General features: G+C 45.2%; 1 protein-coding gene across 1 annotated transcript in view; it reads right to left on the minus strand.

Annotated features, from left to right (window-relative positions):
* GPC4 (glypican 4) overlaps nucleotides 1-22,159 on the minus strand; it is a 133,217-nt gene that overhangs the window by 31,816 nt on the left and 79,242 nt on the right. Inside the window, exon 2 of the mRNA XM_044682691.1 lies at nucleotides 9,757-9,915. Coding sequence (XP_044538626.1) covers nucleotides 9,757-9,915 — 159 coding nt within the window. The remainder of the gene's footprint in view (nucleotides 1-9,756; nucleotides 9,916-22,159) is intronic.

The following is a 22,159-nucleotide window of genomic DNA, read 5'->3' on the forward strand; positions in this document are numbered from 1 at the left end:
CATGCCTTAATCAGGCACTGCCCAATGTGAGTGCATCACATGACCGACAAGTCCAGCCTTCCAACTTTTAAAGCTTTTCAGGATATCTTCAACTAGCCCCTATCAGGCTCTTCCATTTCTCCTCTCAAATTAAATCACTGGGATGCCCAAGGGTGGAAGGTGGCAGCCTCCAAAAGGGAATCCTAGGATCACAAATTCGGAAGGTACCTTAGCGGCTGCCTTTGAGTCCAACCCATTCCATTTAAAGATGAAGAAACTGAGGCCCAGAGATGAAGTGACTTGCCCAAACTGAAAGAAAAAGATCACAGTTCTAAAACTGTAAGAGACCTTAAAAGCCATCCCACTCAATTCATAGACGAGGAAACCAAAGTGTTGAGGAATAAATAAGTGGCTCTCTTAGTATTACACATCTACTAGATCTCTGATTTGAACTTGGGGCTTCCTGACTCCAAGTCTAGGGATAAAAATGGGTGTGCAAATGAACACCGAGAAGGAAACTGGGAAGAATGCTGGATTTGGAGTCAGGCAGACCCTGGGCCAATCATTTCTGCTCTCTTGAGTCTCAAGTTTCCTGATGTGTAAGATGGGTTCAAATACCATGCCTGTAATACTTATCTCATTGAGTTGCTGGGAAAATCAAATGAGGATGCTGGCAAAAGCCCCTTAGGGCCCTTAAAGTGGTTTGGAGATGTCACCTGTTATTGTTATTGCTGCTAATGATTACCTGATCTGTCTCCCTGCATTCTTTCCCTGTGGATCCCAGCTCTCTCCTCTGGAATGAAGTAGAATGCATCTCCTGATGCTTCAGGGAAAAAGAATTCCAGGTAGTTTCCCAAACTGAAGTTTTTGGCGCCCACACAGAAATTTCAGAGAGGGCCCCTTCATCCGCCTTCCGCTCTAAGATTACCAAATATCTGCTCCGCGGGGCTACAGACCTTGTTAGAAACACCAGACTATAAGCTCTTGAAGACTTGAGTATGGTGACCGACACTGTGTTCAATGCTTCATAAATACTTGTTGAGGACTGATGAGTTTTCATTCACTTAAAACTAAACCCATCATGGGTGCCTCCATCTCCGTTCTCAAGTCCTCCTGTGGCAAAGGAGGAAGATGTGGCCACAGTTCTGTTTGTGTTGGTCTGAGACGGGGTCTTCCTGGCTGAAAGTGTAGGGGCTGCTCTCAGGCCCAATGCCACCCCTGAGCTGTGTAATATGGAAATGCAACTGCCAGCTTGCCCCATGCATTCATCAGCGTTATTATTATTATTATTATTATTATTATTATTATTATTATTATTATTATTATCATTATTATTCATTACAGCTGCACAGTAGTGTAGCAGCTCCATTCTGTTTCTGACCTGGTCCAGCTTGCCCATCCTTAGACAGACAGACCACCCCTTACTCTGGGGGGCACGGCTCACCATCCTCATGCCAGACTTAGTTTGGTTGCTTGATGGACGGGCTTAGCCCACTATGACTCAGAACTCTGGAGCTCAAGTCATCTAGCAGTCTGAGCTTGCTCAATAGCAGGGATTATAAGAAGAGTGCGCCACCAGATCTTGAAAAAACCTTGGGGTTTTTTGTGGGGGGGGGAGTGGGATGAGAGGTGAAGGTAGAAGAACAGACCCAATTGGTTCAGAAATCCTTCTGGACAATCAATTTGGAGCAGCTGTCCAAGTCTTTGCAGCCATGGACAGAACCAACGACTTCTACCAATTCCACGTGCTTCTGTGCTTTCAGGTTTACAAAGCCCTCTTCTCAGAACAATCCTATGAGATAGGTAGCATAAATATTTTTAACTTACTTTTACATGTTGGGAAACTGAGACTCTCACTCCTTGAGGCTCAAGGGTTTTACTTGAACCAGATCAACTACTTTACCGCATGTTGACATGACTTCTAAAGAAGGTGATGGTCGAATTCCCAGTGGGCTCTGGGCTATAAGGAACTAAGCCGCCTAATAAAATGAGCCATAATTTGTCACATTCCAATAACTCCAATTGCTACCCATTTTGTTCATCAAAAAATGTGGAAAGGAAGATATGAGAGTTCTGGGTTTGCTCTGTGACTCATTCCAGGAATGGCCCTGAGTGAGGCAAGCTTGAAGAATAAATCACTCGGGCCCACTGCATATACAAGCTGAACTGTCCCTATTGAAAATTCCCCTGAGACTAGATCATGTAACCTGATTTTTCCTTGATTCTCCAGATGTGTTCACATTATGCCTGGGTACCCTTGTACATCTGTGGACCAACTTCTCCAGCAGGCTCAGAACCCTGCTCTGCCTATCCTGACATGACAAGAGCTGGAAGATGCCTTCTTTTCACCAGGCCTTCCAGAAAGAATTCTTTGTGACACTCTGATTTTCCTCTGTGTGGAAGGAAAAGGAGATTTATTTGTAGAGCCAGAAAAGTACTTTCCAGGAAAATCAAAGGAAATGCTGGCGACACGAGCAAAGAAGAAAGTTGACTACTTCTAGTCAGGCCTCAAACATTCCTGACTTTCTTCTATCTTCACCATTCCCCGCCCTCCCCCCCCACCCCCATCCACCCAGCATATGCTCAATGGAAAGCTAACATGACATGCCTCTCACCATACAACAGAGGAGGGACAAACCAAGACCACGAAACTTATAAAAAAACAGTTCCTAGCTTGTTCGAACCCCTGGCTCCAGAAATCCCACTATGAGACCATATCCCAAAGAGGTCTTTGAAAGGAAGAAAAGCCCCATCTGTACAAAATGTTCAGAGCAGCATCTTTTGTGATGACAAAAAGCTGGATATTCAGCCCTGCAATGGCTGGAGATATTGTGACATTTCAATGGATGATGTGTGGCTACTACTGCTTCATAAGGTTATGAAGAATTCAGAGAAACATGGTGGAGACTAGTCTGAACTAATGGAGAGTGAAGCGAGCAGAACCAGGAGAACAGAAGACACAACAGTGACTACACCAATGACAATGCAATCAACAGGAAGAGGAACCAACGTTCACTTATGCTGATCAAAAGCGGCACCAAGGACCTGCGCCCACCTATGTGCTGGGCTTTGGGCATGTGTGTTTGGGCTTTGTTGGAGCGTGTCTTGTGACAAAACAAAATGTATCGGTATCTGTTAAAGAGCTGCATACTGAGTGAAATCTGGAAGAAAAGGATTCCTTTCTTTCAAGCTGACGTTCCCCCAGGATTGTCATACAATTTTAGATTTTAGGAAGGATAAGATCTCAAGATTGTAGACCAAGAATCATTCTTTCAAGTCCCAAATCCTCATTTTAAAGGAGGAAACTGAGGCACGGAAGGGTAAATGATTTGTCCATGGCCATCCAAAAGGACCACAGTGACCATTCGGTGCAACATAAAAGAAACAAGAGTTCCAAAGTTAAGGTAGATGGCACAGTCAATAAAGCCTTCTACCTGTGGTTAAGAAGCCCTGGTTCAAATTTGGCCTTGGACACTTAGCCGCAATGTGACCCTAGGCAAGTTACTTAATCTCTGTCTGCTCTAGTTCTCTCTAATCTCTAAAACTGGGGAAATAATAACCCCTCCCTCCAAGGTTCTGGCATATCACTGATGACTCCTGCATGGGGAGTGGTATAAATGATGACACTAAGGATAAGAGGGAAAGATGACAGAGGAAGGAAGGCAAGTGGAAAGCACAAGGGCACTCCTGGAAGTCTTTAAATTCTTAACAAACCCAAGGAAGGCTTCCAGCATGTTGAATGGCCACTGGTTTTTAATTCGTTTGATAACTGAATTTCAACGAAATGTTTCCTTTTGTAATCATCTTTTTTTACTTTATGTTTTTAAAAATCTGATTCTCTGCCAAAGAGATCCAGGGCACATACAAGGCTTCCCTGCTCTATGGGGAATTGAAGGAAAGGAATAGGGGGAGAACACCAGAGGGGGTGGCAATCTGCATGAGTGGAGGGACTACCCAAATGATGCAGGTCACAGATCTGCACGCCACATTAACTTTTAACCTCCAAGAGGTTCCCAGAAAGCATGTGATAGCGTGTCACCCTCCACATCTGGGCAGGGAAAAGAAAACTCAATTTAGCAAAGTCTGACTAAGACCCAGGTGGGAAGAATCCTCGAAATGCCAGTCACCCGAGGCCTGTGAATCATGAAACTATAGACGTTGAGCTAGAAGAGACGGGGGAAATGAGCTGCTCAAAGTCATAGAAAAAGATCAGGAATAGAGAATAGTAAGGGACCTGTAAGCTATCTATACCCAGCCCTCTCATTTTAGAAAGCCTAGGATAGGAAGTGACTTCCCCAAAGTCTCAAAGATGGGATTTGAACTCGTGTCCTCTTAATCCAACTTTGCAGCTCTTCTTGTTGTTGGGTCCCTCAGATAAGTAGTTTTTAGTTTGTTCTTTTGTCTTTTTTTTCCTCATAATCAGAGGCCATGTACCAGGGTCCTGGCCCTTCCACTTTGCGGCCCACATGAATAACAAGGGACTTGACTCCCATTCTCACCACTACTTCCTCTGCCTGAGCTACAGATGAAACTGCCAAGTTTTCCAAGCAGCCTTCATAATTGCCCCTACTCCAAAGGTACTTAATGCAGCCTGTGAAACAGCAGGAAACAACAAGGCTTTAACAGGACAGGACAGCCATTTGGGCTCTCACAAGACCCATTCAGTTATTGTGAACTTGCGCCAGACTATAAAATTCTTTATGTGCCTTTTAAGACATTTCAGAAAGATTCTACTATGAGAGCTGTCTTGCTATGGACTCAAGCCGACTTTGTGCCCTCGGGAGGATTTCCCAAGACTCAAGGCAAATGGATGAGAATATAGGAATGACCCAAATTGGTGTCTGGTGCTTCAGATCAAGGCAGGGGAGAGGGTCCAAGGCTGTGTGGAGAGAATGTACGCTTTGGCAGTTCCTCCCAAGGAGGGAAGGATCATACGCTTCTAGCTCTAAAGCTGGAAGGGGCCTCAGAAAGGCTGCATAGTTCACCCCACTCCCTGTTCTCCCTAGTTTAAAAGACAAAAAAAACTGAGGCCTGAGGACGAAAAATGACTTGCCTAGAGAAGGAAGGGAAAAGACGTTATTGAGCACCTACTTTGAACCAGAAATTGTATGAAGTGCTTTTCATACATATGAACTCACAACTTGGGAGGTAGATGCTGTTATTATCTCCATTTTACAGTTGAGGAAACCAAGGCAGACAGAGGCTGAATAACTTTGCCTAGAGTCACATAGCTAATAAGTGTCCAAGGTCAGATTTAAACTTCCTAATTCCAGGCCAGACGGTCCACGTTCTATGGCAAACCTAGCTTCATAAAGTCACACAGATATTAAATGGCAGAACTTGAATCCAATCCCATTGCCCTCAAATGGAGTCCAATGGTGCTTCTTCAAAGCAAGGAAGGTAGGAAAGCAATGTAGTCCAGTAGAAAGCTTTGGTGTCAGAGAATATGGGTCCAAATTACCCCTCAGATTACATGACCTTGGACCAGTCAATTGCCCTCTCTTGGCCTTAGTTCCCTCCTCTGTTCAATGAGAGGGTTGGGCTAGATGCCTATCAGACTTCCCTCTAGATCTCTGATCTGATGGTTTTCACAGGCAGAGAGAGATGGGAGTCAAAGACCATTCCTGAAGGCTAACATTGCTTCCTCAGTTTGGGGCCCTCCTCACCTTTTTCCAATCCTTCCCCCTCAGGGTACTAACGGCTTCAGCTATTGGTCTTTTCTGTTCTCTTGGGCAAGGTTTGGGCTCATCCTTAAGCCCCTCAACACAGCAGTGGTGACTGGGCTTTAGGGAGAAACCTTTGGCTGCCTGTTCCGCCTCTCCCTGATTTCTAGCCCCCAAATACTCTCACCCAGCTGAAGGATTCTGGGCAAATTGACATTTAGCTACACACAATTTCAGCATCTCAGGGAAAAGCTGCAGTACAGCCCAGTTCTGGTTTCATAGCCCAAACCACCGTACCTCTCTCCACGTCTGCACTCTCCGAAGCCTTCATATAGATTTGCTGCCTCGATTTTCCATGCTCTGCTGCTAATTTCAGCCAGGGAGAAACAAACCTCAGCTCCATGACCTTTTTCTCTGACGTGTTTAAAAACTGATGAATACACACTGATCAACTGTGACGGCCGGAAGGGATGGGCAAACCAAACTGTTTTCTGTCCTTTCCTTGGACATATGTTAGCACTTACTGATACAGTTTGTCTGTAGGACTTGAAAAACAGCAGTGTGCTTGAAGTCAGCCTGTGAGAGTGGAAGGAGCCTCCCCTTGGCAGAGGTGGTGGACCATAGGTGTGGAATGAGCCATACACTGGCAGATGTGGCCAAAATAACGAATTTGTTTAGCTTACTCAACTTGCCTCTTTTCTTAAGTGGGGGAGGATTCTGGGTTTTTGTTTTGGTTTGGGGGTTCCCATTGGGGAAAGATGGCAGTAATGGGTTTTTTAAATCCCCACCTTCTGCCTTGGAATCAGTACCGTGCATCAGTTCCGAAGCAGAAGCCTGGTAAGGGCTAGGCAATAGGGGTGAAGTGACTTGCCCAGGGTCACACAGCTAGAAAGCGTCTGAGGTCAGATTTGAACCCAGGACCTCCTGTCTCTAAGCCTGGCTCAGTCCGCTGAGTTGCCCCAGCAATAATGTTTTTTAAATAAGATGAATAGAATCTTTAAAAAAGAATTAAGTGGAGGTAAGCCTTTGCTTACCAATGCAAGGCCTCCATCTTACAAGGCAGAAGGGGAAGAAATGCCTAAACCAGCCTCAGAGACATCGTCTCCTTAGGTTACCCTCTCTGAGCCTGCAGTGATGTGAGGATCCTGTGCCAAGGGAGGGGAGGCTTCACAGACATAAGGATCCATGGTCACTTGGAATCCCAAGTCCTCTCTGTACAGCTTCTCTGGGGGATAGAGGCCAGGGTGGCATGCTGTGTTCTCTGATCAGGGCTCCACATTCTGAGAAGGCCTCTGACAAGCCGTGACATGTCTAGGACAAGGAAGAGACTGGAGCCATTTAACCCTTGCGTGCCTCAGGCAAGAAGGCGCTAAGATTATAAGTTGCAGACAAGTCACAATCTGCTGATGATTGAGAGGGTTCCTGCCCCAAGCAAATCACAGACCCTTGACAGTTTAATAAACATGCACGGTATAAGGGATACAGAGATGAGAAAAAAAAAAAGAACATTATTTCTGCCCACAGAGAGGCTTAAAATCTAATGAGGATGTGGGGTGGGGGTGGGGGGACAAATACATGAGCAGTGCCCCACAAGTGACCAGGCAAGATACCACGAGAAATCTGAGGAGGGAAAAGAGCACTTCCATTTGGGAGCATGGGATATCAGGGACAGTGTGATGAAGGAAGTAGAACTGAAGGATGCTGAGCTGAGCCTTGAAGAGAGAAATGTTCAGGGTAAGATACTAGGTATTGGTTTCAAGGCCAAAAAGCAATAAGGACTCAGCAATGGAGGTAAAGTGACTTCTGCAGGGTCCCACAGCTAGGAAGTGAACCCAAGACCTCTCTATCTACCAAGCCAACTGGCTGCCCCTAGACCTGTCTTCTTAATCTTTATTTCTTCCCCCAGTCAGCGCTGGGATATTTGGGCCAATTTTGATTTTTAAATTAATATCTAGGTCAAGTTTGAAGTATGTTAGTTACAAAGATTATCACCAGAATAACCAGTGATGAATTTCATTTCTGAAAAGCAGATAAGTTAGATCTGTGTTGGCAAACCTATGGCGTACATGCCAGAGCATGCCCAAGGAGGTTGTTCCTTTCCCCCTCTCCAAATGTGCCCGAGGACATTTTTCACATGACCTGCCTCTCTGCCCAGTAGCCAGATGGGAACACTTCCTCCCTCCCCTGTCTGGGGTAAGGCGGGGAGGTGGGATGGGGGGGGCACTCACATGTAGCCTAAGGGTTGCAATTTGGGCGCTTGGTCTCTAAAAGGTTCGCCATCACTGCACTAGACATGTCTGGCTAACAGAAAGTTTGGACCTCTAAGATATTCATGTTTTGAGGAAATACTATCTAGCTTCCCCATACTCTGAAACTAAGTTTTGATCAAAGAATGGTAGGCCTGGAAAGAATCTATTCTACAAATAAGCCAGTTGAGGGCCATAAAAGAGAAGGGACTGGTCCCAAGTCACTAAGGTAATAAATGGCAAGTCAGTTTGAACCTCACCCAAATCTCTGGTCTCTAAGATCAATACTCCTATCCTGCAAATTAAAAACAGTGGCCTCCTTTTCAGTTAGTGGTTCACAGCTTTGGGGTGAGAAGAGGCTTTAGGATGTGACTTGCCCAAGGAGGATAATGGACAAATCACACAAACTGAAGTATGTTAAACACACACACACACACACACACACACACACACATAACTGTATTTCATTACATTTGCAACCCTCTATGTTTTATTTTGTGCATTTATAAGCATTTATAAGCATTATTCCACCAAGTTTCCATAGGCTTCAATAGACTTCCATAGGGGTCCATGATACAAAAACTTTAGGAATCCTAGATAGAGACAGCTGCCACATTTTATAGATGAGGAACAGGAGACCTAGAGAGATTAAGTGACTTGCCTAAGGGCACACAGTCAATTGGTATCTGAACCCAGGTTTTCTAGACAGTCAGTCCAATACTTTGTCTACTACCTCAGCTGGTCTAATCTCATTTTCTAGAGGAAGAATTTTTTAAAATAATTAATTAGTTAATTTAGAATATTTTCCCATGGTTACATGATTCATGTTCTCTTCCTCCCCACTAGAGGAAGAATCATAAGGCCCAAAGGGGAAATGATTTGCTTAAGGTTGCACAGGTTATGAGAGACAAAGTTCATGGCAGACCCTGGATTTGAATAAAAATCCTCTGACTCTAAAACCAGTGGTCTTTCAGCAACAAAATGCCATCCCCAGTGGGTATGTCATGTCACTTCACAGGTACATATCCCAAGCAGACTTCCAATTTTCGGGTAAGGAGCTGGGGGAAAAGGACCCAAGAGATGGCCTTACCTCTTTCTTGCCAATCTTACCAATCAAGCTTTGAGCAAAGACATACTTTGCTTTCAAATAAACTTTTAGCATAGAACAGGGAAGATATATCTTGTAGAGTCGCATGGAGGCATAAAACTGAACAAGTTACAATTCCACGTTTTGGATTTTTAAAATTCAAATCCCCAGGCAGAAATGAGGTATATGACAGTAAGGAACGCAGGGGGCAGGGATGAAATGTAATTCAAAATAGGGACTGATCACAGGATCTTGTGGATAAAGGAAACTCTCAGATAAGCAAATTTCATCCTCTAGTGTAAGCCAAAACCTTTTTGCAACTAAAAGTCTTGGCAAGTGTCCTAGAACACTGAGAAGTTAAGAGGCAACCCCAAGGTCTCCCAGCCAGTATAAGTGAGGGGTGGGACTTGAACACAAATCTTCTGGCATGATGCCTTTCATCTTTACTTTGCAGATGGGAAAACTGAGGCCCAGAGAGTTTTAAGCGACTTGTCCAAGGTTATACGCCACTAGTAAGGGGCTAGAATGGGCAGCTAAAATTCAGGTCCTTAGACTCCAAACCACCGCTCATTCTACCAAGTGATAGCTGCATTAAGCTTGGACATCTCAATTCCCAGTGAAAACCTCGATGATGGAACCTCGATTATGCTTCCTAATGGTATAATGATACAGTGGCCCAATCAATCACAAATATGTCTATTACCTCACCCACACAATGGGCCAATCCCAACCATTATCAACATCTCCTACCTCTCCCTCCCTCAAGAAAGCAGATCCTTACCATCAAATTTTTCATATCGGGAAGCGAACATGTTCTGCAGAGCGCTGCAGTGCTCTCCAACAGCAGTGCGAAAGTCCTCTTTGCTCTGCTGGCGGTACTTCTCCTCCATTGCCTGAGAGCAGCACGTGTAACCTCGAGCACAGATCTTCAGATGATCACCTGGAAAGCAGAACAGAACACAGATGCTGCTTCACTGGCATAGCCACTAGTCAGTGGGAAGTCTGGCCTGTGCACTCAGTTAGGAGTGTAACAGAAATCTGGGGACTCACTGGTGAAAACTACTTTCCAGAAGAAGCCTTTGAACTTATATGAGGTGGAAAGACATCCAGTTACCATCGGAGACAGTCATTTCATGTTTCAGAAGTGTGGAGAGCATGCAGGCAAGAAAGCATTTCAGCAAACAGACTAGAGACTGCTCTGGGATGACACTACATTTAGCCTCTCCCTAGCCCAAGCCTGAATTCCTCATGATTCATCTGCCATCCACAATAAATGTTAGAAATCGCCAAAATCAATATGGTTTCCATAACATGAGGAGCTCCTGATGTGGGGTTCTGACTTACTAGATAAGGTCTAGGCCAGTGATGGTGAACCTATGGCATGTGTGCCAAAGAGGGCATGAGGCTGCCACCTCGGCCAGAGTTCAATACTAGAAAAGCAGAGGAACTCGACCAGAGCTGCTCCCTCCCCCTTCTTCACTGTGCCTGATGACATTTTTTCATATCCCCTGCCCCTCTTCCCAGCAGCCCCATGGGAGCAGTAAGGTGGGTGGTTCATAGATAGAAGAGCTGGAGGGGAGCGGAGCTCTTGGGTCACTTCCCTCCCCCTCTCTACAGTCACAGAGGACATTCCTCACTTCACCTGCCCCTCTGTCCAGCAGCAGAGTGGGAGTTCTTCCTCCCTCCCCTGTGTGGGGAAAGGGGGAGGGGCAGGGCACACCTGGCTCTTGGTCTAGGGGGTGGGGTGGGGTGGGGGCAGAGCCCAGCACTCCATCTCTAAAAGGTTCACCATCACTGGCCTAGGGACTGAGTGGTTTTAAGGGGGAAAAAAGAAACTTTGGAGAGAGCAGTTTCGAGTTGAGTTTGGAAGCCAGTTTGCAGAGGGTTGAGTAGTGAGAAGAGAGGCAAGTGGAGGCAAGGAGCAGAGACAACTTTTTCAAGGAGTTTGGCTGAGAAAGAGGAGAGATCTAAGATGATAGATAGCTTCTTGGCAGTAACAAGGTTAGAAGAAGTTTTCCTGAAAGACCAAAGGGAGTAGGTAACCTAAAAAGAGCATTTAAATGGGGGAAGAAATAGAAGTAAGAATACGTCTCAAGGTAACTTTTTTAAAAAGGAGACACTTGGATGAAAAAGTTCTCTTAAGTCCAAGTGAAGCCACAAACCAACTGAAAACACAGATTGGAGGGCAATGGAAATAGAGAGAACTTGGGATCCCCAAAGAGGAAGCATAGGGTAGAAACCTTTAGAGGAAGCCTTTGGTGGGGATCCTATAGATCAGACCTCACATTGAGGTGGGGGAAAAGGTTCACATCTCAGCTCTGTCTCTTAGGAGCAGGGTAATCTTAGCCACATCAGTCCTCTTCTCTAGAACAGTTTTCTCATCTGTACAATGACCCAGCTGGATTGGCTGGCTTCCAAGTTCTCTCCCAGCTCTAACTCTAGATCCTTCTAAATTTTAGAAAGCATTTTCCTCATAATCACCCCATGAGGGAGGTAGTATGAGGATTATTATCCCATTTTTCAGATGAAGAAACTAAAGCCCAAAGGACAAGCCATTTGCGCAAGGTCAAATGCTAGGTTTTCTATTACCAACAACCACCCTCCCCCCCCCAACCCTCCTGCACCACAAAACAAAAATCCACCCCCTCCCTAGGTCTGAAAAATCACAGCGGGAATTTTCACTTGCATTCAGGGACATATTTAGCAGGGAAATTAACCCCCAGTCTCTGTCTGAGTTTCTGGCCTGTGGTTTTTAGTCTGCTGTATTCATCTTACCTCTAACAATAAGGTAGCCCCCCAAACAGTCATTGTCTTTGAGGGTATTTGTGAAAGAATGCCCACAGCACCACAGGCTAAGAATAGTCAATGGAGATGTTCAAAGTGGAAGCAAATACAGACCAACTCAAATGAACAACTGTGCTAATAGAGGGCTGGATAGCTTACGCAGTGGTGGCTGCGGCCCCAGCTCCGACCCATCCGCTGCATGTGACCTGCTGACTTCCCAGATTCTTTTCAAAGGCTCAGCTGTGAAATGCAATGAATTCCCAAGGATTTTTGGAGAGTGGAGCAAGACGCTTAATGGGCTAGGAAAAGAATCGATGTCCACCTAATCCTGACTGGGGTCCTCAAAAACACTGAAGGGCCACTTGGAGACAACTAAATCCAAGAACAAAAAAAAAAGCCCCCAAAGGCCAGAAAATCCCAAGAGGCAGCGGGCGGGCGGTAACAGCAGCAGCAAAGAGCCATGCTGTCCACTGAAGAAGGTACTGCACACCCATTGGTAGATCCTTAGCCACAGAGATTCTTCGAAAGGGAGATGCAATAATAAATGTTGCTTGAAAACAACTATAAAAAAACAGATGGCAAAGTTTTCCCTGGCATATATAAACAGGTCAAATGGTGAGAAGGGAAAACTGGGAGACGGCTTATGTGCTCCACTGGAATCAATGATATCAAGAAAGCAAGAAGGACCCCAGTGGTGAACTTCCAGGAGGCCATGAGTAGCCGAAGGATGGATAAGAGAGGCATGGACTGATTGCGATTTAGATTACAGGAAAGAGCCGTATCACTGTGATTGATCATCAAAATCATTCAAATAGGACTCGTGCTGCTGGTATTTTACATCCTGATTCTTTGCGCAGGGGGTCACCCGCACTGGCAAGGCTCTCTCTCTCCTCCCCTGCTAGAATCCCTGCTTCCTTCAAGAAGCAGATCAAGTGCCATCTCCTAGACCTGGACGTTGATGTTGCCCCAGGGCAGGTGTTCACTCTCTCAATTTTTTTTGTATTTAATTATCTGCATGTGCAAGTGTTTTCATCAAATAGAATGACTTAAGTCCACAATGACAGGGACTTCAATTTTTCTGCCCCCCCCCCAATCAATACTGCAAGTGACCTGCAGGGCAATAGAGGAATTCATGGTGGGCATAAAAAGCCTGCGGTATAAGGGACAGCTGGGTAGCTCAGTGGATTGAGAGCCAGGTCTAGAGACGAGATGTCCTAGGTTCAAATCTGGCCTCAGACACTTCCCAGCTGTGTGACCCTGGGCAAGTCACTTAACCCCATTGCCTAGCCCTTACCACTCTTCTGTGTTGGAACCAAGACACAGTAGTGAATCTAAGATGGAAAGTAAGAGTTATTTTTCTTTAAAAAAAAAAAGCCTGTGGTATACTATCCTCTGCACTTTGTGTGCAAAAAGTGATAGAGAAGATATCAGCAGGAAAACATATGGTAGAAAAGGAAGTAGGGAGAGGCAGCCCACGTATCACCTTGATGCCCAGAAAATGTTAAAAGGCCTCAAGAAGGGCCCAGAACCCATGTTGGGTAGATATTCCACGAAGGACCGATGGATGGGAAAGCATGATAAAAGATCTCACAGGGCAAGAAAGCAAGGATGGGTGACCATGTGCAGTCACGGTAGCAGAATCACCACTGAAAGCATTGCCAGATTTTGAGAAAGGCTACAGTGCTGTAGTGCAAAGATGAGAGAGTCGGATATTAAAAAACCCGAGTTCAAGTGCCCACCCACACCAGGTGCCCGAGGACTCTGCTTCCTCCTGCACCGTCTCATCTCCCAGGTCCCCTCTAGCTCAGACATTGTATGACTCTGCATGACATCAGATATTATTCCACATGGCGATATATTAGGTGCTGTAAAAATGCCAATGGAACGGCATCATATTTTTGTTCCACCAATTCATCCAGGACGCCAGGTGCAGAATCGGAGGTTAGAAACCTAAACCAAATATAAATCAAATCAAGGATTTATATTATAATCTGTTGAATGAGAAGGTGTCTAAGAGGAGAGAGTTAAGGGAGGTCTAGCCTGTGCTGCCCTCCCCCCCCCCCCACTAGCAGTCTTAAAAGGAAAGGGAAAGAGAAGAGAGGAAAAGAGATGTTACTACTTATAAGCTGCGGCCATCAATACTTACACGACCTACACCTCCCAACAAAGTCTAGAGAAAAAGTACTGTGCTTGTTAAGTATAGTTGGAGAAGACTTTTAGAGGGTCTCAAGGAGAATTCCATGAAGGACTCAGAGTCTAGAGGAGACTGAGAGCAATCAGCTGGAACAAAGGGCCCAGAGGGAAAGGGTGCTTTTCCCAAGCTCCTACAGCTTTCATTTTCTAAGCTCAAGCAGGGAGGAGGAAATCGCATCTCCAGAAAACTCGAAGACTTTCAAAGTTCAAATTCGGGTAGTTTTTCTAATCACTTAGTCCCTAACTTCGTCTTACCTTCTCCTCTTCCTCAGACTAAGTGTCTTCTTCTTCCCTGAGAATCCAGAAAGCTACAAACACATCAGGCTTCAGGGACTCACAAAGCCTGACAAAGTTAAAGAGACAAGTACTCGTCTCCCTCTCCAGGTTACTGAGGAAATTCAAGAGGCATTCACAACCCTCTAATTCCTGGAAACAGAATGCCTCCAAAGACTTTGGGACAGTAGAGAATGTGTGCACTAATCCAGCCTCCCTCCTTCCAAACAGTGAATGTGCAATAGCTTCAGGGAGAAAAACAACCAGGCCTCAACAAAGTACATAAATCATAGACCAACGCTTCACAGAGTTTTTCAAGATTAGGAACCCTCTTTTAAGGTCAAAGCACTTCATTTCACAGATCTCTCTGAAACACGCACACGCACGCACACACACGCACACACACACACACAGAGTTGTGGTGGTGGTACAGTGAAGAGTGAGCGCTGGATTTAGTCAGAGATCTGAATCCCATCTTTACCACTAACTTGTTATGTGCTCTTGGGTAAGTCATTACTCCTGGGCTTCAAATTCATCCTCTATAAGTTGAGCAAGTTGGACTAGATGTTCCCGTAGGGGCGTCTTTAGTTCTAAAGTCCTATGAACCTAGTAATATCTACTGATTGACAGAACACACATGCTGTTGAGACAGAAGCATGAGCTCCCTTCAGATGTGGGAAATGCTGTTGGAAGTCTCAAGGCTGGGCACTGTGGTTGTAAATAAGAGCATAAACCAATCTCTGGCAGGGTAAGAATGGTGGATTTGGCTTATTCTGGTGAAAGCATGGCTCCAATTCCCAACAAATAAAGGGGCAAAGTAAGGACGCCCGCTTTCCTCACTGTTAACTGGCATAGTTCTAAAAGTGTGCATGATAGCAATAAATGGGGAGAAAGAATTTAAAGATATAAGCAAAGGCCTAAACTATCCTTATTTGATGCCAAGAGGGTGTTAGCAAGCCTCCCCCCCGAAAATTAGCCAAAGAGGAACGGAGATAATGACTAGCTTTCAGAAATTAGCAGGTTAGCAAAACCCAGGAGGAAATAAGGGAGATAAGTGCCCGACACAATAATGACAGAATGTCTTTGCGCCTATTTACCCAGGCATCCTTGAGATCTGTAGAAACAGAATAACAAAATCCTCTTAGAGGCCATCAAGAGAATGATTGAAATCATTGGAGTGCTCAGAGATAGGCTGCACCAATGTGACACAAATGACAACACTACCTAAATTACGGATTTGGCGTTAAACAAATCCCTACTAAGGGAATGCTTTATTAAGCAGGGAGTGGGGGGGGAGTCTAGAATCTCCAGGCAAAGAATGGAAGAAAATAGGAATGGATATCCAGTACCAAAATGCATTCCATCACAGAGCTGTGGTCGAAAGATAGAAACAATTTTCCAAGCGACTGCAATTTCTTAGCAGTCATAGGAAGACCATTCCAAATAACTAATGAGAGAAATGCAAATCGAGACGACTTTGAAGTTTCACCTGGTACACTGGAAAGTGGGGGGAAGGCTGACAAAAGATGCGAATAGCCGACGGAGACTGGGCTGGGGGAAGCAATGGATACTACGAACACAGTATTGACAGAACTGTGAATTCTTCCAACCATTCTGGAATCAGGCAGAGAAAGTGAATCGAATGGCCACATCCTTTGCCTGAGCTTCTCCAGCCTACACCGAAATGTATAAAAAGCCGTATGTCTTACAGTAAAGAACCGGAAACAAAGTGGACGCCCAATGTGCTATCTGAATAAAGCTCAATATAAGGAAAGATAAAGAGGGAGCATTCAGGGCAGAATGAAAGGACTGATATGAGTGAGCCATTAGATTGACTGTAAACTCCTTGGGGGCAGCACCTGTCTTTCACCTTTTTGTTTTGGATGCCCAGTGTTTAGCACAGTGCCCGGCACACAGTAGGTGCTTAACAGAGGCACATGGATTGTTGGAGAAAGATGAAAGCAGTTAGGAAAACAATATCAACCACGTCAATGGAAACGCTAGCCAAGGAAATGGATTTGAATATTGTGTGATTATGGTAACTAAGCCTGAAACTGAAGAACACCTAGGAGAATGGACCTCTCTCTCTTCTCAGCAGAGGTGAGGGGCGAGGCAGTACGGGATATGCCACACTTTACACACTGGACTTGAATGAGGTAACGAACTGCCTTTTTATCTCTCTTTTTTGTCATTTGCTGTAAGAAGGGATGATTCATTGGCTGGTGTTAAAACAAAAGATATCTTAAAAAATATGGATCTGTTGGACAAGGGGTAAAGAATGTCTGCCTCCTCTCAGGAGAGGGGACTAGAGGTACAAAATGAAACCTTGATTACTAAGATAAGGCATGTGCTGGCTTCCTTTGCTAAACTTAAGAGCGAATTCTAGCACAGGGTGTCATTTGCGAGTGACCCTCTTAAAAACTTCTACTTAATTAATCCTTCTCAGTCCTGGTGTGCCTGGCTCCAGTCATCCGCCATCCTTGCTGCTTAGATGCAGGACTTCTGGGAGCTTCTATTCCCCTCTTTCCTGAGGCCTTCTGGAGTACAAGAGGCCAAGTCTTAAGTTTTCTCCCTACTCTGCTGTCCCAGAAGAAAAGCACCACACTGTGCTGCCTCTCGGTGGTGGTGGGGGGGGTCCATTTTATCCAGTGATTCTCCCTCTGCTCAGATGACTTCCTGCATCCTCTCTGGAGGACAGTCTTTAGAACCAATTTACAAGTCAGCCTCACGCTACCAGCACTGAATTGTGGGAGAGTGGAAGAACAGAGAGGAGGTTCATCTGAATCACTCCTTCTCATTGGCTAGACTTGACTACAAATGGCTCGTGGCACTTAGTTGCCACATAAATCAAATCCACCCTCAGAGGGTGACTCGCTACATGCAAGGGGATGCCAATGAAGGCACCATTGGCTCTGAAGGCCAGTCCGAGGGAACACTAGATCTCAGTGATGGGCGCTAATGTATCCACTCTCAGGGTAGGTTTCTATTCTAATTACTGTATGACAGTAAGCTTTTAACTCATTATGGATAACGGGTATTATTACTGCTTTTAGAAAATAATGGAACAAGAGGCAGCAACCACCACTTAACATAGAATACCTCTTCCATCATCCAAGAAACCTTGCCCAACTCTAAGATCAATGGCCAGAATCAAGCCCATTAGTTTCCCCTATATTCTGAGGTCAGCACCAGAATAGTAATTCTGAGTATGAAGATGGCTCTTCACCTCTTCTCACCTCTTTCTCCTCTTTTCTCTCCATTCCTCTAAGTTCTGTAACTTCCCTTCTTTTCTCTCTGTTCTTCGAAGTCCTGAAACTTAAAAATTCTTACTAAAGCAAAGCCACAATACTGTATCAAAGCTTGGAGTTGGACTTGAAACAAGTCCAGTCAAAAGATACAAAAGCCCAAGCCATCCTGTTCCACGTACTGAAGGGAGAGACGTTTCCTCAAGGTTATCAGGAAAGCATTACCATCACCAAGAAATTCTCAGAACTCAAGAGTTCCATCTAGAAAAAGCAAAATGAGATTCGGAAACTGGATTGCCAACTGTATCAAACGGCCTTCAGAAATCATAGGCAGAAGGCAATGAAATCATGGAGGAAGCATTTCTGGTTCTGTTCTTCTCACCTCATTACATGTCTCTGACAGCACTTCGCACATAATCCTCGTCGCCCTTCTGCTTGCTTTGAGATGCAGCCTTCTCACTCTAATACAAATCAGGCACCAAAGCCACTCTGGAGCAGTCCCTGCTCCTGACCATGAAGGGTCCAGGGTTGGTCTTGTACCACAAGATCAGAGCTCTAGTAAACTACTGCGGCACAGGGCAAAACTCCGAGAACGCAGATGGGGGGACGGACCATATGCTATGCAGTTCTGTGGCTATGGTTTTCCAGGCCTTGTGCTGATTGCTCCCTACCTACTGGACAGAGTTATCTTCTCTTAGAGGCAGCATAATATAGCTAGTGGAAAGAACATGGGAGATCTTGGCATCCTAGCACGCTCCCAAGGCGTAGTAGCTATGTGACCACAAGCCACGATGTCAACCCCTTTGAGCCTCAGTCAGTCTGCTGGTGACTCAAACAGATCTACCCAATTCACTGGATTCCTGATCTCACTGAGGCAGACACTCCCCCGTCTCCGCCCATTCAGGCTTGCTCATCCCAATCAATTCCAGCCTTTGGATTTGCATAAATCATCCATATTGAAGCTAGCCCGTGTACCAGGTCTGGATTTCTGAGACTACTAAGCTGTCCCTCACCCCTTGCTCCTGTTGACAGACTGGATTTCTCTACCTCTTTCATTTCTCCTCATGCCCACATCAGCCACTGGCCCACCATTTCTCTCTACGTTGCCCCTTGGGGTCAAACGCAGTTTGGACTCTTTGGAGATTGCAGTGGTGATTCACAGCCCTTCGGCATCACTGGAATAATGAAAATGATGGGCATGGGGGAAGAGTGAAGGAAGACTGCAAGTCTATTGAGTCCCTTGGGTGTTAAGGGGGAGAGAGCCAAGTGTTGGCTATAAAAATGGAGACTTTGCTGTGCACTTCCCCCTTCGCATCCTTTAGGAATTCAAGAATAGAAAGAAGTAGACCCAGAACTAAGCCCTGGGACCCGCCCTCCTTTTCCTACTCCACCTTATCCCTACCTTTGTTATCCATCCCTTAAACTAGGTTCCTCGGCATGATCAAACAGTCCCGAAACCCCCACAGTGCCTCAGTTTCTGGAGTTTTTACTCAAACCTTATCCAAAAGGTTATCAGCTATCTGAAAAGCAAAACAAAAATGGATAGCACTTCTTTCCCTTTCATATCACACATTTACCTCCTCAGCACATTCTAATCAATTAACCAGGAATTCTCTTACCAAAACAATGCTATCTTTCCCCAGCTAGCAGGCTATGTTTAAGCCTTCAGGGGTTTTGCCCTTTGTTTGGGGCCAGAGGATCTACAATCTCACTCTTCTTTTCTTACAGAGAGGCCCTGGTTGGGGGGGGGAAGGGGTTGGGCAATTTATGATCATCGAATGCATCATTTTAGGCCTAGAACATCTGGCACAATTTAGTACAACAACCTCCAACTGGTACAGTACATTTCAAGGAAACTCCCTAGCATCTCTCTCTGGTGTGAACCAAGGCCAAGGATCCAGTTGCTTTCCTGAATCCATCTGTGACCTAACATGATGACATGAAAATGTGGCCAAAGCCCCAGGGCAGTATTTATCAAGTCCCTTCACGTGCTAGATGCACTATGTGGATACAAGAAATTACAGAAGGCTACTCTACCCCATCACAAGTTAAGAAGTGAACAAAAGCAGGTTTTGGAAGGGGGGGATGATTTTGTAGCTTTTAGAGACGTTCTCTTCCTTTCCCTCCATAATGGCCATGCCCCTCCATGGCTCAAATGAAGTAGAACAGCAGAGATTTCTATTATTCGCTTCAATGCAGATGAGAACTTTCACCTCCATTTGGGACACATTCTACAAGTTGTTTCTGGAGCCAATCAGGGAAATGGATCTTACACAACGAGGTTGTTCCAAGCTATCGGAGGCCCTGCTGCTCTCATCCTGGATAGTCTTCAAATCCAGAGAGCTAAGTGAAAGGGAAGGTTATCGTTGGAAGCATTCGGACGACATTAAGGAATTTTGACAGAGGTACAGTAAGGGCATCACCAGACAAAATAAGTGATATACTCAAATGTATTCAGATCCTACCAAAACGGCCATGTAAAGCTATCAGGGCCATTAGTGCCGACTTGATCTAAGCAGCACAAAAAAGGCCAGTCCTTACCTAGCCAAATGGAGACAAGCACTCTTGTACTACCATTCTCTGCTGTTCCAAACCATTGGAGCAAAATCCACCAACTTCAAAAAAAACCCTTCAAAGGTTCCTGAATTGACTCAATGGTCCTTTATTGAGCACTAAGTTCATTGTTTAGACTGCTTAATTCAAGTCAAGGGTAACTCTAACCGTTTGAATTCATGTCAACCACGCTTTGAGGGGCAGGTTTTTTTTTTCTTAAATAAATTGCTGCAGATTTGGTCCTTTATTTCTATGGATTTCTTTTGAGTTACTGAATGTCAGCGTTGTGTGAAAAAGGGACAAACCGGGATCATTTAGTCCAACCTTCAACCTACAGGCCAGTAGAGAAAACGACAAATTCAGAATCAGAGGATGCGGGTTTGAATCCTACCTCTTCTATTGAATATCTCTCACTTGAGCAAGTCCCTTCCCCCTTTCTAGGCCTCAGTTTTTCCAGTTTTCCAGTGTAGAATGAGATGTTTGGGCTAGCTAAGGTTCCTTACAGCTCTAGATCTAAGATCCTATGATTTTTATAAAAAATAATTATAATAATAAAACTCAGAGTGAGCAACTGGGTTTCCTAAGGTCACACAGCAAGTTAGCAGCAGAGCCAGGCTTCTCCTCTCAGTCCAGCACTGTTTTTTAAACCCTCACCTTCCGTCTTGGAGTCAATACTGTGTATCGATTCCAAGGCAGAAGAGTGGTAAGGGTAGGCAATGGGGGTCAAGTGACTTGCCCAGGGTCACACAGCTGGGAAGTGTCTGAGGCCAAATTTGAACCTAGCACCTCCTGTCTCTAGGCCTGGTTCTCAATCCACTGAGCTACCCAGCTGCCCCCTTCAGCATGTTTAGATTAAACCTAATCATTCTACCTTAGAAAAGGACCCTTAGGCAACTCACTTCCCTGGCTGGGCCTCAGTTTCCTCTATTCGAATAAAAGGGTCATAAGACCAGATGATGCTCACAGTTTCCTCCAGCTCTAAATCATCTTCCTTGCTCTTGTTTAGATCAGTGCTTCTTAAGTTGTGAACATTTTACATTACACACACATCTAGATTTCATTATCATTTGCTTCCCTTATTTTATTTTATTTGTTATATTCCATTTACTTTATTTCATGAATTCAGAAACCCTATTACAAGAAAGGAGCCAGAGGTTTCCCCCAGTAGATTGCCAAAAGGGTCCATGGCCCAAGAAAAGTTAAAAAACTTCCATCTAAGTGGAACAATTCCTAGGTATTCCAGGCTCCGAAAACCTGCACAGGCTGTTGTCATGCAGGTCTTTGGCCTGGCTGTCATGCTCTTTTCCCTACTCCTTTTGAGTTTTCCTTTTATAATGATGACTTCAGTCTTGGGGACTGAACAAACATGTAATTAATATATTTATGATCTTTAAAGGCTCGCTTCGGGCTGTTTGCACAGCAGGATGGAAAGGAGTGGCTTCTTTGTCAGCTGGATGACAAGAAGAGAGCAACAAGGCAGGCAGCCACTTGCAATGTGCTGTCTCACAAGCCCCTGCAGGCCTGCCCAATGCTCGGCCAACCTCAGAGACAGAGTTCCCAAACAGAGGCCTCGGGTCCTCCCACGGAGAGACAGAGAGGGAGGCAGATTTGGGAAGAGGAAGAGGAAAAGGGAGAGCATGAACAGTGAGCAAGTGAATGAGCAGAGAGAAGAGAGGACAAAGTAGGGAGGCGAGATGGGAGGACAAATGCTGGAAGAGAGAGAGAGAGACAGGAAAGAGATCAAAGAGAGAGGATGCGACAGAAGGAGGGAGACACCGAACCAGGTAGAGGGGAGAGGAAAGAGAGACGAGGAGGCTAACAGAGAGAAAAAGAGAATCGGAAATGCGAAATGGAAGGAGAAAGATCGGGGAGAGAAAGAAACAGTAAGATGGATTGGAAGGAGCCCTCTGGATGCCACAAGTCTGTTTCAGCAAAGGGCCAGAGAAGGCTTCGTGAACTCCTTGCTGGAGGCTCAGACTTTGAAATGACAGTAACTGTAAATAGCCAGATGCACTGGCTGTAGCGTGTTGCCAATGATGACCCCTGCTCCAAGAAGAGGATGCCGAACAAAAAAGGTCTGACCACAAAAGGAGGCGGGATGGTCACCTGGCCAGAGCAAAAGCGGACAGATCCTGA

The sequence above is a fragment of the Gracilinanus agilis genome, chromosome X (assembly GCF_016433145.1).
Source record: "Gracilinanus agilis isolate LMUSP501 chromosome X, AgileGrace, whole genome shotgun sequence".
Lineage (NCBI taxonomy): Eukaryota > Metazoa > Chordata > Mammalia > Didelphimorphia > Didelphidae > Gracilinanus > Gracilinanus agilis.